General features: G+C 42.2%; 1 protein-coding gene across 1 annotated transcript in view; it reads left to right on the top strand.

The window, feature by feature from the left end:
- The window catches only part of LOC306768842 (mitogen-activated protein kinase kinase kinase 11), a gene marked incomplete at its 3' end in the record, with an annotated part of 44737 nt that extends 27004 nt beyond the window's left edge, over nucleotides 1-17733 (top strand). The window contains exons 3-10 of the mRNA XM_079257300.1: nucleotides 1912-2060; nucleotides 3771-3946; nucleotides 5194-5440; nucleotides 8295-8411; nucleotides 11926-12097; nucleotides 12181-12287; nucleotides 12426-13025; nucleotides 17132-17733. Coding sequence (XP_079113426.1) covers nucleotides 1912-2060; nucleotides 3771-3946; nucleotides 5194-5440; nucleotides 8295-8411; nucleotides 11926-12097; nucleotides 12181-12287; nucleotides 12426-13025; nucleotides 17132-17733 — 2170 coding nt within the window. The remainder of the gene's footprint in view (nucleotides 1-1911; nucleotides 2061-3770; nucleotides 3947-5193; nucleotides 5441-8294; nucleotides 8412-11925; nucleotides 12098-12180; nucleotides 12288-12425; nucleotides 13026-17131) is intronic.
- Nucleotides 17734-17980: the final 247 nt, after the last annotated feature.

The raw sequence follows: 17980 nt of genomic DNA, 5'->3' as shown, positions 1-17980 counted from the left end.
TTATCTGGGACTGGCTGATTGTGGTTTGTGGTTTTGTAAGAGTGACTTAAAAACTGACTGGTTGAGAAGGGAGCCATGTTGGTGCTACATTTAAATCTCAATAACAGAGAAAGTTTGACTTTAATTTCTGTGATTTGGACCATGTCGTTCTTTCTGCCATGTTTTCTCTGCAGCTGTTGTGAAACTAGGAGGGCATGCAGTCACAGCCCATGCGGCTTAGATTCTCCCCTGGCCCAGCCAAATTAAAAAGGCCGGACTGTTTTTACTACTTTAATAAGGAATTAAAGTAATTATTTTGTGTGTTCTCACAATTTCAGAGACATCCTCTTTCTTTCATCTCTTCAGTCCTGCGATGCTCTTATTCACAGAAATCTCTGCACAAGGTGGAAAGCAGCTAAATGAGCAAGTAGCATGCAGGAAAGCAGGCATGAAAATGAAGGGTAATCTTTGTTCTGGTATTCTCTCTCATCTGTCCACTGCTGCTAGTCTCCAAAGCCGCAGTTTGGGAGACAACGCTTGCCTCAGGGCGAGCAGTGCTTCTGCACAGTCACAGTGTGGAAGTTGTAATTAAAGAACTAAAAAAAAAAAAAAAGAGGGTTGTGGCCTGTGATCTCCACCGAGTGAGCCGTAGCAGCGCTCTCAGTCTGGCATGGGTGAGGGTTAATTGACAGTGTGGGAGCTCCAAGTCCTGCGTGACACTTGATCTGCTGAGGACGCCGAGCTGCTTCCATTGTGTGGCCTCAAAAGTCCGGTGTTTGTGTTCAGCAAGAGCGTTTTGCACCGATGTTTCTCAGCTGCTGCATTTCAGTTACAGCTTCTAGCACAACACACACACACACACACACACACACACACACACACACACACACACACACACACACACACACACACACACACACACACACACACACACAGTGTTCAAGGTGTTATCATGTTTAAAGCTACAGTATTACTCGTCTCTTTGGAAGTTGACCTGTATTTAACTGGTCTGCATGTAGGCCCAGTGTGTGTGTGTGTGTGTGTGTGTGTGGCCCAATATAGCAGTAGTTTTGGTTCAGCGCCCCCCCCCCTCCAAATAAAAAATGCTGATGAAGTTGCACACAATGAAAAGAGGAGCATGAATTCTGATCCTACCATGTGAATGTGGAGCTGAACTGGAGACTCATCAGACCAGCAACGTTTCTCCATCTTCTATTGTCCAGTTCTGGTGAGTCTGTGTGAATTGTAGCCTCAGTTTCCTGTTCTTACTGACAGGAGGGAACCCGCTGTGGTCTTCTGCTGCTGGAGACCATCTGCTTCCAGGCTGGACGTGTTGTGTGTTCAGACATGATGTTCTGCAGATCTTGGCTGGAACCAGTGCTTACTGGACTTCCTGTTGTATTTCTCTCATCTCCAACCAGTCTGACCAGTCTCCTTTGACCTCTGATACCAACCAGAAATTCTGGTCCAGACAACTGCTGGATGTTTTCTCTTCTTCAGACCTTCTCTGGAAACTCTGGAAATGGTTCTGTCTATTTTTTTTGGCTGTCTGTCCTGAACAACACTCCTTACCAGTTCCCCCTCTGCACATTGTTTGCCAACTGCCAGTATAACGACACCAGCAGAAGAAGCCTGGAGATGGTTGTGTGTGTTAGTCCCAGTAGATCAGAAACACTCAGACCAAGAACCAAACCACGTGAAAGTCACTTAAATCCTTTTTCTTCCTCATTCTGATGCTCAGTTTGAACCTCAGCAACTCTTCTTGACCGTGTCTTCATGACGACATGCGTTGAGTAACTGTCATGTGATTGGCTGATCAGAAAAGTTGCATCTGATAAAACAGACTAACCGAACTCGTCACAATTCTTTTATTTTGTGTAATTCAGCTTTAAATGTTTCATTTCTTCTTGTCTGTGTTTGTCCCACCTCCAGCTATGGCGTTCTGCTGTGGGAGCTGCTAACAGGAGAGGCGCCATACAGAGGGATTGATGGACTGGCCGTCGCCTACGGAGTCGCTGTCAACAAACTCACCCTGCCTATCCCTTCCACGTGCCCAGAACCCTTCGCGCAGCTCATGTCAGGTGGGATTTGGAGACGTAATGAGTTGTGCTTCCAGCACTTTTATTGTGGTGGCAGTCAGTTCAGTGGCGTGAGATCAAGTTGGCTTTGCCACCACGTGAAGTTTCCATTAAAGCTGTGTTGAGGAAACAGATTCCTGTTTGCTGTTAATAAGATGGTGACAGAGAGGAAGTGTGCAATGTGAATATGTTCTTCTTTTGCTCACTTATATCAACAGGTCACCTGGTTGCTTGTTGCCATGCCACCAGCTGCTGTAGATATTTAAACCAAACATCGATGCTTTGCAATATTTCCACCTCACCTCTGTGCTTTCTCTCATCTTTTTGGTCATAATATTAAAAAAAAGGAGGAAAATGAACAAACTCACCAGTGGCCACCTCAGAGGATTAATTAATTACGGGATTGGCTTTTTGATCTGCTTATTATGCCCAAAGTTTTGCAGCAAATTATGCAAAACTCCCCACAGCAAGTTAATTAAGCGTAACACTTTCAATAAGGGATCAGCTTGTCTCTAGATTCTGCTGGCATGAGTACCTCTAATGCCTGTGAATAAAAATCACAGGCATTGCAGGATATGTGTTGAATAATATTGAGTGGAGAGACATCCAGTGAGTTGTTTGGTCTAATTTATGCATTAAATCTGAGCTGACAGCTTCTGAATCGGAGTAATTTGGTCAATGAGAGAAGGACTTCCTCCTTTCAGGCGCAAAAGAAGTGAAACTGTTCTGGGAACAGACAAACTGGCATGGTTTCCTCCCATTTTAAGGAAATAACTGCATCGCAGTTAAAGTGCATCTATGTTTTCCACTGAAATGACTCCAAATAACATCCGTTTAGGCCCCTGTAAGTCCATTATTTTAAAGTTTCAGCATTCATGCTTAACTTATTATCATTCTTCAGAGATTTTCCTAAAATGTCTAATTTCTGGAGTAGTTGAAGTAAATCTGAATCTGTTGAAGAATCTTGTTTTTTCTCAGAATCACTGCAGTCATTAGAATCAGTCCTTCGTGAGTAGTCAGTACTTCTTAGTACTTCTACTACTTATTAGTACTACTTAGAATCAGTCCTTCGGTTGACTCTCAGACGTTCCCTCACAATGAAAGAAAATCTCTGCTGCTAATTCATGTTTGCATGTAGATGATTGTAATCCTAAAGGTTTAGCAAGAAAACACAGCGAGACACAGAGCCTGATGATCTACCTATTTATACACACACACACACACACACACACACACACACACACACACACAACTCATGTCTGGTTGGTTAAAGTCTAGAATTTCATGTGACGTGTCAATAAAAGGTTAGTGCTGCTGATGATGGTTGATGCAAAAATCAGCATTTTCCTTGAACAACTGCTGGAATTTTATTTTATAAATAAAATAAAATAAATTTATCGTAATTTATGTGAAGAAATGTCATTTTTTCAGGGAATATTTAATTATTTCTTCTTGAAATTTTAATTTCCTTCTCTTTATTATTAATTGTATATTATTTTTTCTACTTTTTACTTTTATTTAATGACATTTTTTTATATAATTGAGCTGAATTTTATTGTATTTTATCTGTTTTCTTTTATGTATTTTCTTTTAATGTTTTTTTCTTTTTCTATTAAAAATGTAATTTAATTAACATTTTTCTGCTGCAGTTACGATAATTCTGTGACATCTGTGCAGAACACAGTTTATGACTATTACCCGTATGTTTTACAGAGTGTTGGGACCAGGACCCTCATCGCAGACCCAGCTTCGGCTCCATTCTGGCTCAGCTGACGGCTCTTGAGCAGCAGGTGAAGGAAGAGATGCCACAAGACTCCTTCCACTCCCTGCAAGAGGACTGGAAACTGGAAATTCAGGACATGTTTGATGAACTCCGGGCCAAAGAGAAGGTAAATCAGCATGCTGCACAGTGCTAAGTTCTACAATTATTAAGGATGGCTATTGATCAAACAGGCTTAAGTTACCCCCAAGGTCCCACCTCTCACCTCACATGTATGCTGAACAAGAAGAAGGAAGGTTCATTTGTTCTGCCGTTTGATGTAAAATCTGTGCTTTCTTACTAGATGTATGTGCTCACTTTCAGTTCTCACGCAGCTGAGTTTAGGAGTTTATGCAGGATTCAGTCCTGCAGGACTGGCCAGGTTGTGGTGAAAGGAAGAATGACACTGTGGTGACATTCGTCTAATGGTTACTTCTGATGATGCTCCTCGTGTAGGAAGATGTGTTTGACTGTAACGTTCATTGGGGATTTTTGTGAGAGATGGACAGGTGACGGCCTGGGTGTTACCTGTGGCTCTGTAGGTCATTACTGGGGCGGCTCCTGACATGATTCCCCAGATGTCGTTTCCTCACAGCAGTGTCAAGCCAGATACAGAGGACAGAATCCTAAAGTTATTAGTTTTTATTTTGACATCAGTGGTCAGAGGAAGGGTTGTGTGTGTGTGTGTGGGTAATGTGTGTGTGTTTTTAAATGTGAAACCGTTTTTAATTTTTTAATGTTAAGCACTTTGATATGCTTTATATGAAAAGTGCTATACAAATAAAGTTTGATTTGATTTGATGTAAGAAGAAAAAAGTAAAAAAGAAATATATTTTTCACATTTCTTGTTTACTGAGTTGCCTAAAAACCAAATGACTGAAATAAAATATCAATTATACTGTAAAAAAATGTGATTTTTAGACAGTTGTATGATATTGATAAGTGGGGGAAGCCATTGACCTCCTACTACCACATCAAGGACCACATCCCGCCCTCGAAAAGGACTAACTAGTAGATCCTGATTACTTCCCTTTCAATGGACCTTTACTTGTTGTAAATACAAAGATATTTTAAAACTAAAGATATTTTATTTCTCCTGTCACAACGGGTTTGATGGCAGTGGGACCCACCGCCTGGCCAACCTGAGTTTAAAAGTCTAGCTCTGCTGCAGCTCCTGCGGTGCAGCACTGTTATTTTCTCCGTAGTGACACCTACTGTTTGGGATGAAGCACAGCAATAAACAGTCATTATGCTGTATTGGCATCATTTTCTTGCTCAGTGACCTATTTGACTCGCAAAGACTGGCTGCAGTCACATGATTGCTAATATGAACCCTTCCTTCTTTCTGCTGTGTACCCGCTTTCCTTCCTCCATCAGGAGCTGCGATGTCGTGAAGAGGAGCTGAAGCGAGCGGCTCTGGAGCAGAAGTCCCATGAAGAGTTCCTTCGACAGCGCGAGCAGCAGTTGGCCCAATGGGAGCAGGACGTGTTCGAGCGCGAGCTCAGCCTCCTCATCCTCCACCTGAACCAAAACCAGGAGAAACCCAACGTCAAGAAGAGGAAAGGCACCTTCAAAAAGCACAAGCTCAAGAGCAAGAATGGCGAGAAGATCAGCATGCCCCAAGGTGTGTTTATGTTCCGGCTGTTTGTCAGCCGTCGGCTCTGAACACATTTTATAGCAACAAATAAAACTTACACATCAAACTCTGACGCTGCGTAGATAAAGCAGATAAATCTGATGGTATTTCTGACTTACCTGCTCTGACCAATGTCCCCCCCCTTCCGATGCACCTGGCAGCTGTTACTGGTGTCCTCTGCAGTAACAAAGTCACACAGCCTGCAGCGGTTCCCATCCAGCGCTTCAGTGCACGCTTTAGTGTATTTTGGGCAAAGCAAGCATGCGTAAAGCACTGTCTGTGTGTGTGTGTGTGTGTGTGTTTGTGCCTGTGTGTTTGTGTGGCGGTCAGGCCTTTCCCAGCAGCAGCAAGGCGGTGATGTGGTGCTGGTGGTTGGGGGTTGATGAGCGGGGAGAGCGAGCCAACCACGCCTCGATACTTCCTGTCCGTGGATATACCGGCCTCTCTCGCTCACTCGCTCTCACTTTTTGCCTCCTACTCCCTTTCTTTTTAGGGATGTCTTCCTTTCCTCTCATGTCCCCAGACAGTGTTTTTACTCTTCTTCTAACCATATCTGCCTGAATCCCTTTCTTTTTTTTCTCTTCCTCTTTCCACCACTATTTTGGTCTTTTCCTTCCTCCTGTGTTGCTCGAGCATTTTATAGCCTGAAGTTACTTCTTTGTTGTCTTTACTGTTTACAACTGAATTAAGCATACTTATGAGTTCTTACATGAGGCGAATTTGACTCTAACTAAAATAAAACAATGTCTGTCATTCATTGGAGGTTAGTTATTTTTAGGGAGACTTTGCTAAAAGAAGATACTCAGCTAACACTTGTTCTTCTACTTCAAGTATACTGTGGTCAAATAATACTTAGACTTTCTTAAACATACTAGGCCTGAAAAAAGTTAAATGTCTTTCAACATAGTCTGCTGAAAGAGTAGCTAAGCTTAATTTAGCATATTATGCTAAAAGAATGCTTTGAGCTTCTTGTGTTTAATGAGCATATTAACTTTTTTCTGTGCTGAAAAAGCAGCTGGACTTCTAATCGCATAATATACTAAAAGAATAGTTGAATTAATTTTTTCTGTTTTCTAACTTTTTAGCATGTTATTCTTCTTGCACTTCCACATGTTGTGCATTTAAATTGCAGTTTAGCATACAGGGCTTTTTTTTAGCATACAATGCTTAATGACTGGTTAAACTTCTTTTAGCGTGCTGTGCTAAACAAATAAGTATGCTAAACTACAATTTAAGTTTGCAGTGTGTATAAGTGCAAAAAGAATAATGTGCAAAAAAAAAAAGCCAAATATATTGGGTAGCACTTTAAAAAGCAAAATGAAGTGTGTCATTGTTGATTTAAAAAAAAAAAATGTTGTTGATCAACTATTATTTATTCTTTTCAACTCAGTTCTATTTAAATGCCTTGTCTTATTTTACTATAATTTAGCAAACCTATTTAATATTTATTTTCATTTTCCAGTTACTTGTGTGACAATTGTGAATTTAGCTTTTCTTTAATGGAAGGGTACGAATAAATCTGAGGACCACTGTAGGTCATTAAACATAGATAGATAGATAGATAGATAGATAGATAGATAGATAGATAGATAGATAGATAGATAGATAGATAGATAGATAGATAGATAATCTTTTATATACAGAGGTGTTTGACGTTTCCACTTTTACTCATTTTTGCCCTGATAGGCCATACCACATTGTTGCAACGTACATGAAGACATAATTAACCACAGTTCACTTCTTTAAGTACAAAAGCTTTTAATTAAAGAGAAGTGATTCAGAAACGCAAGAGTCCAAACCAAGTATTGAGATAAAGGGAATTAACTGAAGGCACGTTGACTCAAGGTTCATTAGACAAGGGCATAAATTATTGTGTCATAAAGTGTCTCGTTTGACCATTTCTTGCTGGTATCTATGGTAGCTTGCTGAATATTGCTGAATAGTTTCCTTCTACAACTTCAGCACATATGTCAGCCCAAATTCTCCATCACCTCGCTGAACCTTTGCTTGTTGTTTCCTGTTAAATTGAGCATAAAATCGGTCGGAGATGAAATTCAAACTCTTCTACATGTTTTTTATTGAAATAACGGTTACCATGATTGAATATCTACTTTTAGTTTTATACATAGTTTTCTTTTCAACAAATACTACTACTACTAAAAAGCTGTGGAACCCCCGCCCCCTGTGTTGAACCCATGCTTGTCTTCATGCTGTCATTGGCTGCTTCTCAACATAAATTATTAACTCTGGACGACTCTTTTCTTTTGATGAAAAACATCATTATAGTTCGTTAAGGAATCAGCATTTAATAAGGATAAATCATCTGAATAATGAAATAGTGCAAAGTTATTGTTTTCAGGCTTCCAAAATCCTGGTTCCATGAAGACCCAGATGAAACCAACTAAAGCAAATAAACCTTAGCTTGTCTCTGTGTAGTCATAGCCTTAATTTAAATTACAGTCTGAGCCTCAGGGACCACAGATTGGGAACTACTGCTCTGTTAGATTAAAACCTGGTGACTGGAGGCCGCTGGAGGACAGTGAACTCATTATTATGTTGAAGAAAGCAGGTGGAGATGATGTGAGCTTTGTGACAAGGTGCATCATCATGCTGGAAGTTTCCATCAGAAGATGCTACACTGTGCTCATAAAGGGATGAACATGGTCAGCAGCAACACTAAAACTGCAGCTGAGCAGGTGTGCCCCGTAAAGGGAAGTTGTTCCTCCTGCAACATGCTGGACTTTGAAATTAGTTGTTGAAAGTAAGAAACTTTACTATGCTGACAATGTGTATTTGTTGCATTTAACTGTATAAAGTGTGTGTTTTTGTGTTTGTGTTTCAGACTTCATCCATAAGATTACAGTGCAGGCATCTCCGGGTTTGGAAAAGAGGCGAACCTCTCCTGATTTGGGTTCGGGTTCCTCGCCTTCCTTTGGCCCACGTTTTCGTGCAATCCAGCGTGAGTAAAAGCTACAGCTGCATTCGTTGTACATGTGCACGAAACCTAGAGAGAGCTTGAAAAAGAAAAAAAGTAAAATATTGTATAATCACTTACAATCATGCCTGCGTGCACAGTTTCTGTTGCAATGTCACGTCGCTCTATTTCCAAATTCTCTCCTTTCATGTTCTGTCAACCACCCACACATCTTTTGTCTTCCCCCCTGTGGGCCCCCCGTTCTCTTTCTCTCACTCTTCCCTCCCTGCTCTGTCTCTCACACACACCCTTTTTCCTTTTCAATAGTCTGTTCCAGTCCAAATATTATCTGACTTCCTCTCAGCAGCACTTTTTTTTCCCTCTCTTCTGCTCCTGGCATCTGCTGTTAGCACCATGCAGCCAGTAGGGGGAGCCATTCCGCCACACTTTCCAAGGAGGAGCAGTTTTATATGCATGCAGTGGTCACAGTGCGGTTGACTGAATTAAAAATAAGCTGGGAGGAATTCATTGCTCTGTGAGAAGGGGTTAAGAAGGGCTGCAGCAGCAGCAGAGATTTACAACACTCCACTGCTAGTCAGACTCTTACACCAACGTCCTGAGATCTCTCCCTTCGGAGAGATACTCGACCCAGTAGAACACACTGTCTCTTAAAAAACCCCAAAAGGAAATTTCTGGGGTAGCAAGAGGCAATAAAAGGGATTTTTATGAAACAATTACCACAGGGGTTGACATATAAGCACAAACATCTTCTGTAAAGTGCTTTGTGAATCCAAAACATCTGCCAACTTCATTTATTCATTAAATAGCAGACTGGTTTGCTTTATTTGCTAATGACTGTCCTTAATGGTTGTCACTAAGCCACTACTGTGCCTTTCATTGACTGTGTTTAGTGGATATTTATGCTTACTCTCTCAGTAGCAAGCAGTGATTTATTCTTTGGGGCTACAAACCATATTTGTCTTCACAGCTACTGAACTGATTTGCATTAGTCTCACTTCCATGGTGCCATATTTTGCTGAATTAGATAACAAGAAAAGTCAAACCAAGTCATGTTTTTAGGAAATTAATGGAATCAGGGTTGAAATTAGTTAGTATCTTCTACATTCCTGCAAAGTGGCTTTGCTGGATGTGTTGGCAGCATGTTTGGGGGCAGGATTCTGTCGAGTTCACGTTGTTATTCCTCATTTCAGTTCCTGTACAAGGAACAAGGATTTAAACCAAAGACTAAATGTAGTGACCCAGCGTCAGATATGAAACCTAAAAAAGGGGAATATCAAAATTGAAACTATTTCCAATTTCAGCAGATCAGCATTTATGTCAATGCATTTTGCCCACAAGCCATGTTGGTGTCGTTGGCTAACACCTAAAGATGATTTTATAGTTAAACTGATTCTAGACCTAGTCTAGTCTAGGTGTTGGGAAACCGTCCATAGTTTTACCATTATGTGTAAATATGTTTTAAAAAAACAAACAAACATCTTTTCTATCTAAATGATGGACACAACACTGGAAGTTTGTAAACAATCAGCGATGGTTCAGGGAATAGTGTTTTCTCATTCCCAGCAAATATTGGATAAATTTAAACTCCAAAATCTCCTAAAGTTAATCTTGCCTGATTTAATAATCTGCTCACTTTTAACTAGGGGTGTGATGGTACATGTTCCATATGGGGGCGTACTGAGGTCCTGCATGGGAGAGTTTCTGCATTGCATGCTTCAGCCTTAAACATCAGCTCAGCCTCTGGTTGGCAGACAACATGGCTAGCGACACTTTCAACGAGAAAGACCCTTTCCCAGCATTAAAATATCCCGTTTGGGAGAACTTCAGCTTTTCAGTGAAGTGTAAATGGACAAAAAGTAAACAAAACATGGAAAAGAGTTTTACAGACTACCGGTACATTACAGAGTATACTCTGTATACTTCATCTGAAAATGTCTCATTCAAACTGTTTTATTAACCAAACATGTCTTCGTCCTGCAGCTAATCGTGTTGCTTTGTCTTTTTATTTTATACCTTTTAAAAACATTGATATTTGTACAGGTTAAAATGCCTTATTTTTCCCTTGAAACATAACCCCCCCCCAATAAAACAGAGGAGGTTTATCCCTTTTAGGGTCATGTTTTTTATTTTTTCAAGAACGTTTATTGAAGAATTTCTAGTTTTCTTTTATGTTTTTGGTTTCATTTTAAATATCATCACACATTTTTTTGTTTACAGCAAAGTTAAGCAGTTTAATGTTTTGCATGTGTTCCATTGTACCGTGGTTTTGCCAAACCGTTAAGCCCCTAAACTACTTTAACTATTCCCTGTGAGACAGGTGGAGTCAGGAAAATGAGAAAATGCATTTTGCACACCTTTAGTTGATGCATGTGAAAGGTTTCTGCTAAGGCTAGCATAAATGCATGTGCAACTTTTTACTGGCTTTGTAGCCCTGTCAGATATTTAGATGTTTTTGTTTTTCATTGAAAGAAAACTGGGATTACAGAACATATCACATTTACTTGAATGCAAAAAAGCTCTTTTCTAAATTTAGAGGATAATTTTGCAAACAAACAAAAAAAAGCAACTTACATTGTGGTTTTTCTGATTGTGTAAATGAGGAAAAACAGTTTTGTTTTGTTTTTTTTACGAGTGAATGACACATTGTAGGAAGAACTGCAAACTGGCCTGCAGCTTGGCCTTCACAACAAGCTCTACTTTGTTTCTCTGATTGGTTAAAGCTCAGCTGTTAGTGGCAGCTGAAGGCACATATTCCAACCAAGTCAATTTTTAAAAATGAGTACTTAAAAAATATGAATACTTTGCATGAGGTTGCAGATGGTCATGTGTGGAAAAGCATCGGCTGCATCGGAGTAGCACTTCCCATCATCCACTGAAAAATAGCTGTATATTTGCTTTAAGGTGAATAAGAAGTGCAGAATTTAGTTCAGACATGGTCACAAGAACCTTTCCTGCTTTTACTGATTGACCAAATTCAGGTAAATCTGTTTCTGAACATGTTAAACTGAGACGACAAACACTGACGACCTGCTCAGCGTGTTGGCTTTGACGTTAGCACTATCTTGTATAAAATCATTTCTTGCGATTGCACAATGTTGGATTTGTTGTTCATTATGGAAGTGCATTGTGGATATTTACGAAGTATTGTGTCAAAAAGTCGAACTTTTTTACGTCCTATATGTGGCTGTTTGGACACTTTGCAATAGTTTCAGAGTAATTGGACGAGATGTGTTGATGTAGTCTGACGGATGTTGTCTCAGCTTTTATTTTATCTCCACATCTCCTGAAGAAGCTGGGGTTATATATAGTGTTTTCTGTGTAAACTGCACCTATGGGATCATTTTTTTAGAGTTAATGGAGGCACCGACTACAAAAAGTGGATTGAAGCTTTGTGGATGTGCTGTCAGGGGTCAGTTGAAGGTCTCCGTGTCAGACATGATTGCAGGGCTGTGTGGATTTGTTGGTGAAAACCAGCTCATTAGAGTGCATGTTCATGTTCATTTAAACCTGTTTTTATTTTTTTCCTTTTCCTCCACAGTCACTCCCAGCGACAGCAGCAGGACATTTGGACGCAGCTCCGTCTGGCCCTTAGAGGCCCCTTCTCTTAAACAAGCAAATGGAGACCTGAGGTTGAGCCCCCACTGGAGGCCCCAGAGCCCCAAGAGTCCCAAAAGCCCTAAAGTCCTGCGCCTCAGTCCCCAGGAAAGCAGGTACACCAGCAGGAACTTGTCCTTCCACACAGAAACAGTCACCACTCCGCATTGGGTTTGATTTGCATTCTGGTTGCTTTCAGCCTGTCGATGAGAGCCAAGCTCCTGGAATCAGACAGCAACGACAGCGGCGAGTTCAGGGATGACTTTGAGGAATACCGGCCCTCCACACCAACCCCTGCTCAGAACGGTACTGTGTCCCACCTGAGCCACAGCTACAGTCCACATGAATGGGAATTCTGAACAGGAGCGGGACGAATACTTAACCTGCTGAGTCATTCTTTTCTTTCTTCTACTTCTGTTCTCCTAAAACTGTTTCCTTCCACAGGCTCCTCAGTGAAGGACAGCCTGCGTCTTCCTCCCTCTGACTCGGGCAGCGAGGACGGGAATGGCTCACCAGCTGGCTCCCCCATGCCTGAAAGGGGTTCTCTCAGTGGGATGGTTAAGAACACACACCGAGCCTTGCTGGGCAGTGGCTCCCTGCTGGCCTCCATCGGACTCGGCCGGTGTCTGGACATTCCCCCGAGGGTGCCCCCTCGAACTAATCCCCCTTCTTTGGAGGACCGTGACTTCTCAGAACTTGAGATTTCCTATCCTAAGCCCTTAATTTCGGACCCCCCAGTAGTGGACGACCTCATCGCCTTCTCCACCTCTGAGCCACTCCCCAGACCACTTCTGGATTTAGCCCTGCAGTACCAAGAACTAAAACCTTTGCCCCTGACTCCTCCGCCACCAAACCCCCGTGAGAGGGGACCCAGGACGCCACAAACGCCCCAGAGTCCACCGAGCCCTGGGACCCCGATGCAGCAGGACCGGAACAGTCCGGGTGAATGGACCGTCAGCTCCAGTTCCGTCAGCTGTGAGGCCTGGGAAAACGGATCCGATAGGAGGAGGAGGTCCAGCCACTCCCTCCATGCTTCCCAGCTAGGTTTGTTTACCTGGTTTACATCCAAACAAACAACTGTTGATTTGCTAAACGAAAGATTCAGTCATGTTGAGTCATGGGTGGTGCGGGAAATTAGAATATTTTTGCCCCCGCTAGTTTAATTATACCCTTTTTTTTAAATCCACCTCCTGTATGTGTCCTCACTTAATTAAGTGCAATGCTAAATCATAAGAGAGCTTCTTTAAAGTACAGCCTGAGTCACTGATTTGCTTTTTAATTGAACCGCGTGATTCATCTGCAATTCCTCGCTGAATATGTTTCAGGAGGCTCTGCAGAGAAATCTGGATTGTACATTTATGTACCTCCTCAGCATGACAACCTTCCCTCATTTCTTGGAGAATTATTATTGTGGCTTTCTTTTAGCGAGTTTCTTTCCTTTTTCACCTCACAAAGGATTCGTCAGTGCTGTCGGAGTTTTCTTTTTACATCAAAGCTGTCTTCTTCTGCTATTTGCATATCTCAGGTAACAGCTGGCCCTCGGTACTTCTCTGCTAATACTTGCTAAGAAAAGCTAGCATCACGTCTTCCGTTGTTGGAAACTTAAAGGAAAATGTAAAACATGAGATGACGCAGCTGAGGTGAGAACTGGCTTCTTCTTCATGTGTAACCCCAATTTCCAGACAGTTGGGAAACGGTGTGAAATAAAAACAGAAAGCATCATGTTGGAAATCTCTATTGTTCTCAGTAGCACATAAACAACATATCAGCATATCAATACAAGCATTTCATGGAAAATATGAGCTCATTATGAATCTAATGGCAGCATAACGTCTGTAAAAAGTGTTTCCAGGAGGATGTTCAGCATTGTGCAGCACCTCCTCTTCTTTTATTAACTGTGCGGGAAGCAAACATCTGGGAAGTCATGTGAGGTAATGTTGTCCCATTCTGGTCTGATGCAGGATTCTAGCTGCTTTACAGTCCTGGATCGCGCTTCCTGGACTTTTCTGTTTTCATGGTGCTCCAGATGTTTATTACTGGTGAAAGGTTCGGACGAAGCGGCAGCCTCTGGCGGTGAAAAGTAAAGCCTAGGCGGAAGTGTCAAAAACTGCAATTCCCTGTCATCGACTAGGGGCTGCAAACCAGAGCAAATCCCCATAGACTCCCATGTTAAAAAGACCAACTTTACAGCAGAAATAAACTTGTTTACAGCAGAATTAAACATGTTTACAGCAGGAATAAACATGTTTACAGCAGAATTAAACATGTTTATTACAGGAATAAACATGTTTACAGCAGGAATAAACATGTTTACAGCAGAAATAAACTTGTTTTTAGCCGGTTAACAACGTGACTTAGCTTTAGCCCGCTTACCTCCGTTAGCTGGTTAGCTCCTGTTATCTCCAGGTTAGCTCGGTTAGCTTTTAGCTACAGAAAGCTCGGAGTTCGCTCAATGTCAATCATCCACCATGACGCTCACAGCCCCCCTCTCAGCTCCACCTCTTTGCCCATTTTTGTATTTTCCGGGTGAGACAACGCACATGCCCCTGCCTAGATGGTAATGTTAGGAACCGCCCACCTAGCTTCAATTCAGACGAAACTTACGGGTGATGTTAGGGAGGCTCCGCCCATGTTTATATACAGTCTATAGTCTGGACTGCAGACCAGTTCTCCTGTTCCACCATGATGCCGTGATGATGCAGGATGTGGTCCAGCATGGTGGAACCTGCAAGGTCTTCCCTGAAAGAGACGTTGTCTGGATGGGAGCAGATGTTTCAGCATTGATGGAGCTTCCCAGATGTGGAAGCTGCCCACGCCATCGGCACTAATGCAACCCCATCCCATCAGAGATGCAGGCTGATAACAAGCTGGATGCTCCCTCTCCTCTTTAGTCTGCAGGACACGCCGTCCATGCTGTCCACAAACTATTCCACATCTTCATCCAAGTTTCCACTCAGAACATTTTAAATGAGCTTTGGTCCAGAGAAGACGGCGTGTTTCTGGATCCTGGAAACTTTAACCTGCATGTGTGGATTTCTGGAAGTGATCTGTGCTTGAAGGCCCTCCAGTATCTAGTTTTGACCTTTAGTCCCATGTCCACAGAGATTCCTCCTGATCCGCCATCATCTATTCCTGATGGGCGATCTTTGCAATTTTCCATCATGGAACATTTTACAGAAATTGTTCCATTTTCAGACACAAAATGTCTCCGATTTGAGATTCAGTGAGCTCATGTTGGCTATAAAATGGCAAATGGTTTGATGAGATTAGTAAATCAAATTATTCTGTTAGATTTGAAACAGCGTTGCAGCTTCTTGGGATTTGTGGTTGCGGTTTGGTATGTATGCATGATGCATCGTGTTTGACAAGACATGCATGGAAGACCCTGCGATGTCACATTGGGAGGGATTAGCTTTCATTTATGTCACAGATATATGTAATGTAGCATTTTTTTTTTATAAAACAATGAGTGACATTTATAAAACACTTATGAGCGACACATTCATGTGCACTACATACACCCCCTCCAAAGGTTAATCTGCATTTCTTAGAAGCCCTGACACCGTTGAGCTGTAATGAGGTGAGAATTGGTTGTTTGAATAGTGAGTGGGCTCTAGGAGGCCCTTAGAACGCCCTGTTGTAGCATTTCACACTCTGTATCTGGTCCGATTGACTCACAAAGCAGCAGATTCTCCATAGAGAGGATCTCACAGCTCGGCCCCCAGGTGCTGATTCTGCAGCTAACAGCCGTAATGTCACAAATCGCTTGTGCTTATCACGAGGAACAGAATCAAGAGGAAATTACATGTAATTAAAAGCAAATGATTTAGCTAAACATCTTGAAATGTTTACGGAGTAGAATGACTGAAATGCAGAGACAGACTGCCTCAAGGTTGCTGGAAGTGGGATTCAGAATCTTTCTTCTCTGTCTTTTTATTGTTTGGCTGCGCTCATGTGAGTCTGGATTGCTTCTTCTTTATGTCAGCTGAGCAACTCAGCCACCTTGGAAAGTAGCTGTTGATGTGAATAATGCTGTTTGGCAGACACATCACAATTTGGAAATGGCAAATGTTCATTCATGATGATTTATCCTGACTTTAATGTTCTTGTCAGCGCTAATTTACACTTTGTCTGACGCTGCGGCAGCCCCATCAGCTAGTTACGCAGCCGTATGCTACACTTAATTTAGACTAATTCTGTCAGCATTCTTGGCTTGTAAAGGTCCTTTTTCTGCAGCTGCCATGTTTCATGTTTGTGTTTTTCTGCACAAGTTACTGGGTTTTGCTAAATTTAATGCAAATGAAGAGAAAAATGAAGCAGTAGCACCACAGCAGGCAGGATTACTCACTTTAAAATGATCCATTTGTCCTCAACACATTTCTGTCCTCAACTTTTTTCTCTTTTACTTTGCGATTTATTTCAGCTGTTTTGTGGCACAGTGGCATGAAGTTTTGCAGTAACTCTTCTTATTGGTCAGATTTTTTAAATCGATGTTTTTTTTTCTCTTGCATGTCTTTCATACTCAAAATGAGGGAAATTTCTGTGCATAACAACTGTAAAATCATTAATTTTTCCGTCAAAATTTGTATTTCTTTTCTGCCTTTTTCCATAAATCACTAAACCTTGTACCTGCTCAAAATGACCAAACATTCAGTCAATTTTTAGGCAACATAGAATTTTCACTGTGCATCTCGATTAGTAGATTAAAAATACTCCTCCAGTCAAATGAGTTTTGCTGTTAATATTTTTTATGTTTGCATCTGCTCTCATGTAATATACAGAAATAGTTCACTTTTTCTCTTTTCAGCTTTTTTTTGTAAATAATTCAGCAATTCAGAACATTTAAAAGGCATCTAAAAGCTTAAAAATCCTAAAAATGACTGAATCTTTGGTAATTTTCTGGAGATTTGTAATTTCTGAAATGATTTAGGGAACAAAGCTGAGAAAATATTAATGTCTGAGGATTTTAGAGCACTTATACATAAAAAACATTTACTCTTTATACATTTAAAGAGTGGTTTAAAGCGCTGCTGGATCAGAGTTTCTATCACTTGCTCTATATTGTATGCCCCCCCCCCCCCTACACAGACACACACACACACACACACACACACACGTGTGCTAAATGTTTTTGTTTCTCTTCCTTTCAGCTTTGGATTTGCCGTTATGCCAAGACACGCAGGACTCTGAGGACAAGGCTTCAGTACCTTACTTCCTCCACCCCAACCCCGCCCTCTGGAGTCCCAAGACCCGCCGGCTGGAGGTCAGTGTCATCCCCCGCCCCCGCCCATCTCCCATCCGGCCCCGCATTGACCCCTGGAGCTTCATTTCAGCAGGTGGCAGGAACTCTGCCAGTGGGCGCAGTCCGCTCCGCTCAGAGACCAACCCCTTAGGATATCAGCCCTCCCCCACCAACCCCTTCACCAACTGCGACCCTTTCCCCTCCCCAGACTGCGACCCCTTTGCCCTCAAGGCTGACCCCCGCTGCAGCTCGGACGCTGCCTCGCCCTTCGACCCGTTCTCCGCTCCGTTTTCCACTTCCCGGTCTGCGCCGTGCTCTGCCAACGGCTCCCCGACTCTGCCCACGTTCCGGATAGCGCCGATAAACCCGGCTGACTCCCCCCTTCTCGACCTGAGCTGGGCGGCCTGCAGCAAGCCTCTGGATGTGACCAAAGAGAGAGCCCACCCCCGCAGAATACAGGGCCTCAAACCCTTCAAGTCCCCAACGCAACTCAGAGACGACCGCTTTTAAAACCTTTCTCCTTTGGACAGATTTGAAGTTTTTAATGCAGGAATGCAGTCCAGGACAGTTTCTGTTCCGCACCATCGCCAGGATTTGGGATCTTTCTGAGGGACGTCGCCCCCATGGGAGCACCAATCATGGCGGGTCTTATGTATACACCAGCCAGCTGCTGTAGAAAAAACAGAAAGCCAAGTGAAAGGTGGTACAATGCATTGTGGGATAGCTGCCTGTGAACCAATTGCTGGTGCCCATTTCA

Source organism: Telmatherina bonti (assembly GCF_933228915.1).
Source record: "Telmatherina bonti genome assembly, chromosome: 18".
Classification (NCBI taxonomy): Eukaryota; Metazoa; Chordata; class Actinopteri; order Atheriniformes; family Telmatherinidae; genus Telmatherina; species Telmatherina bonti.
This window is presented reverse-complemented; position numbering and strand designations above follow the sequence as displayed.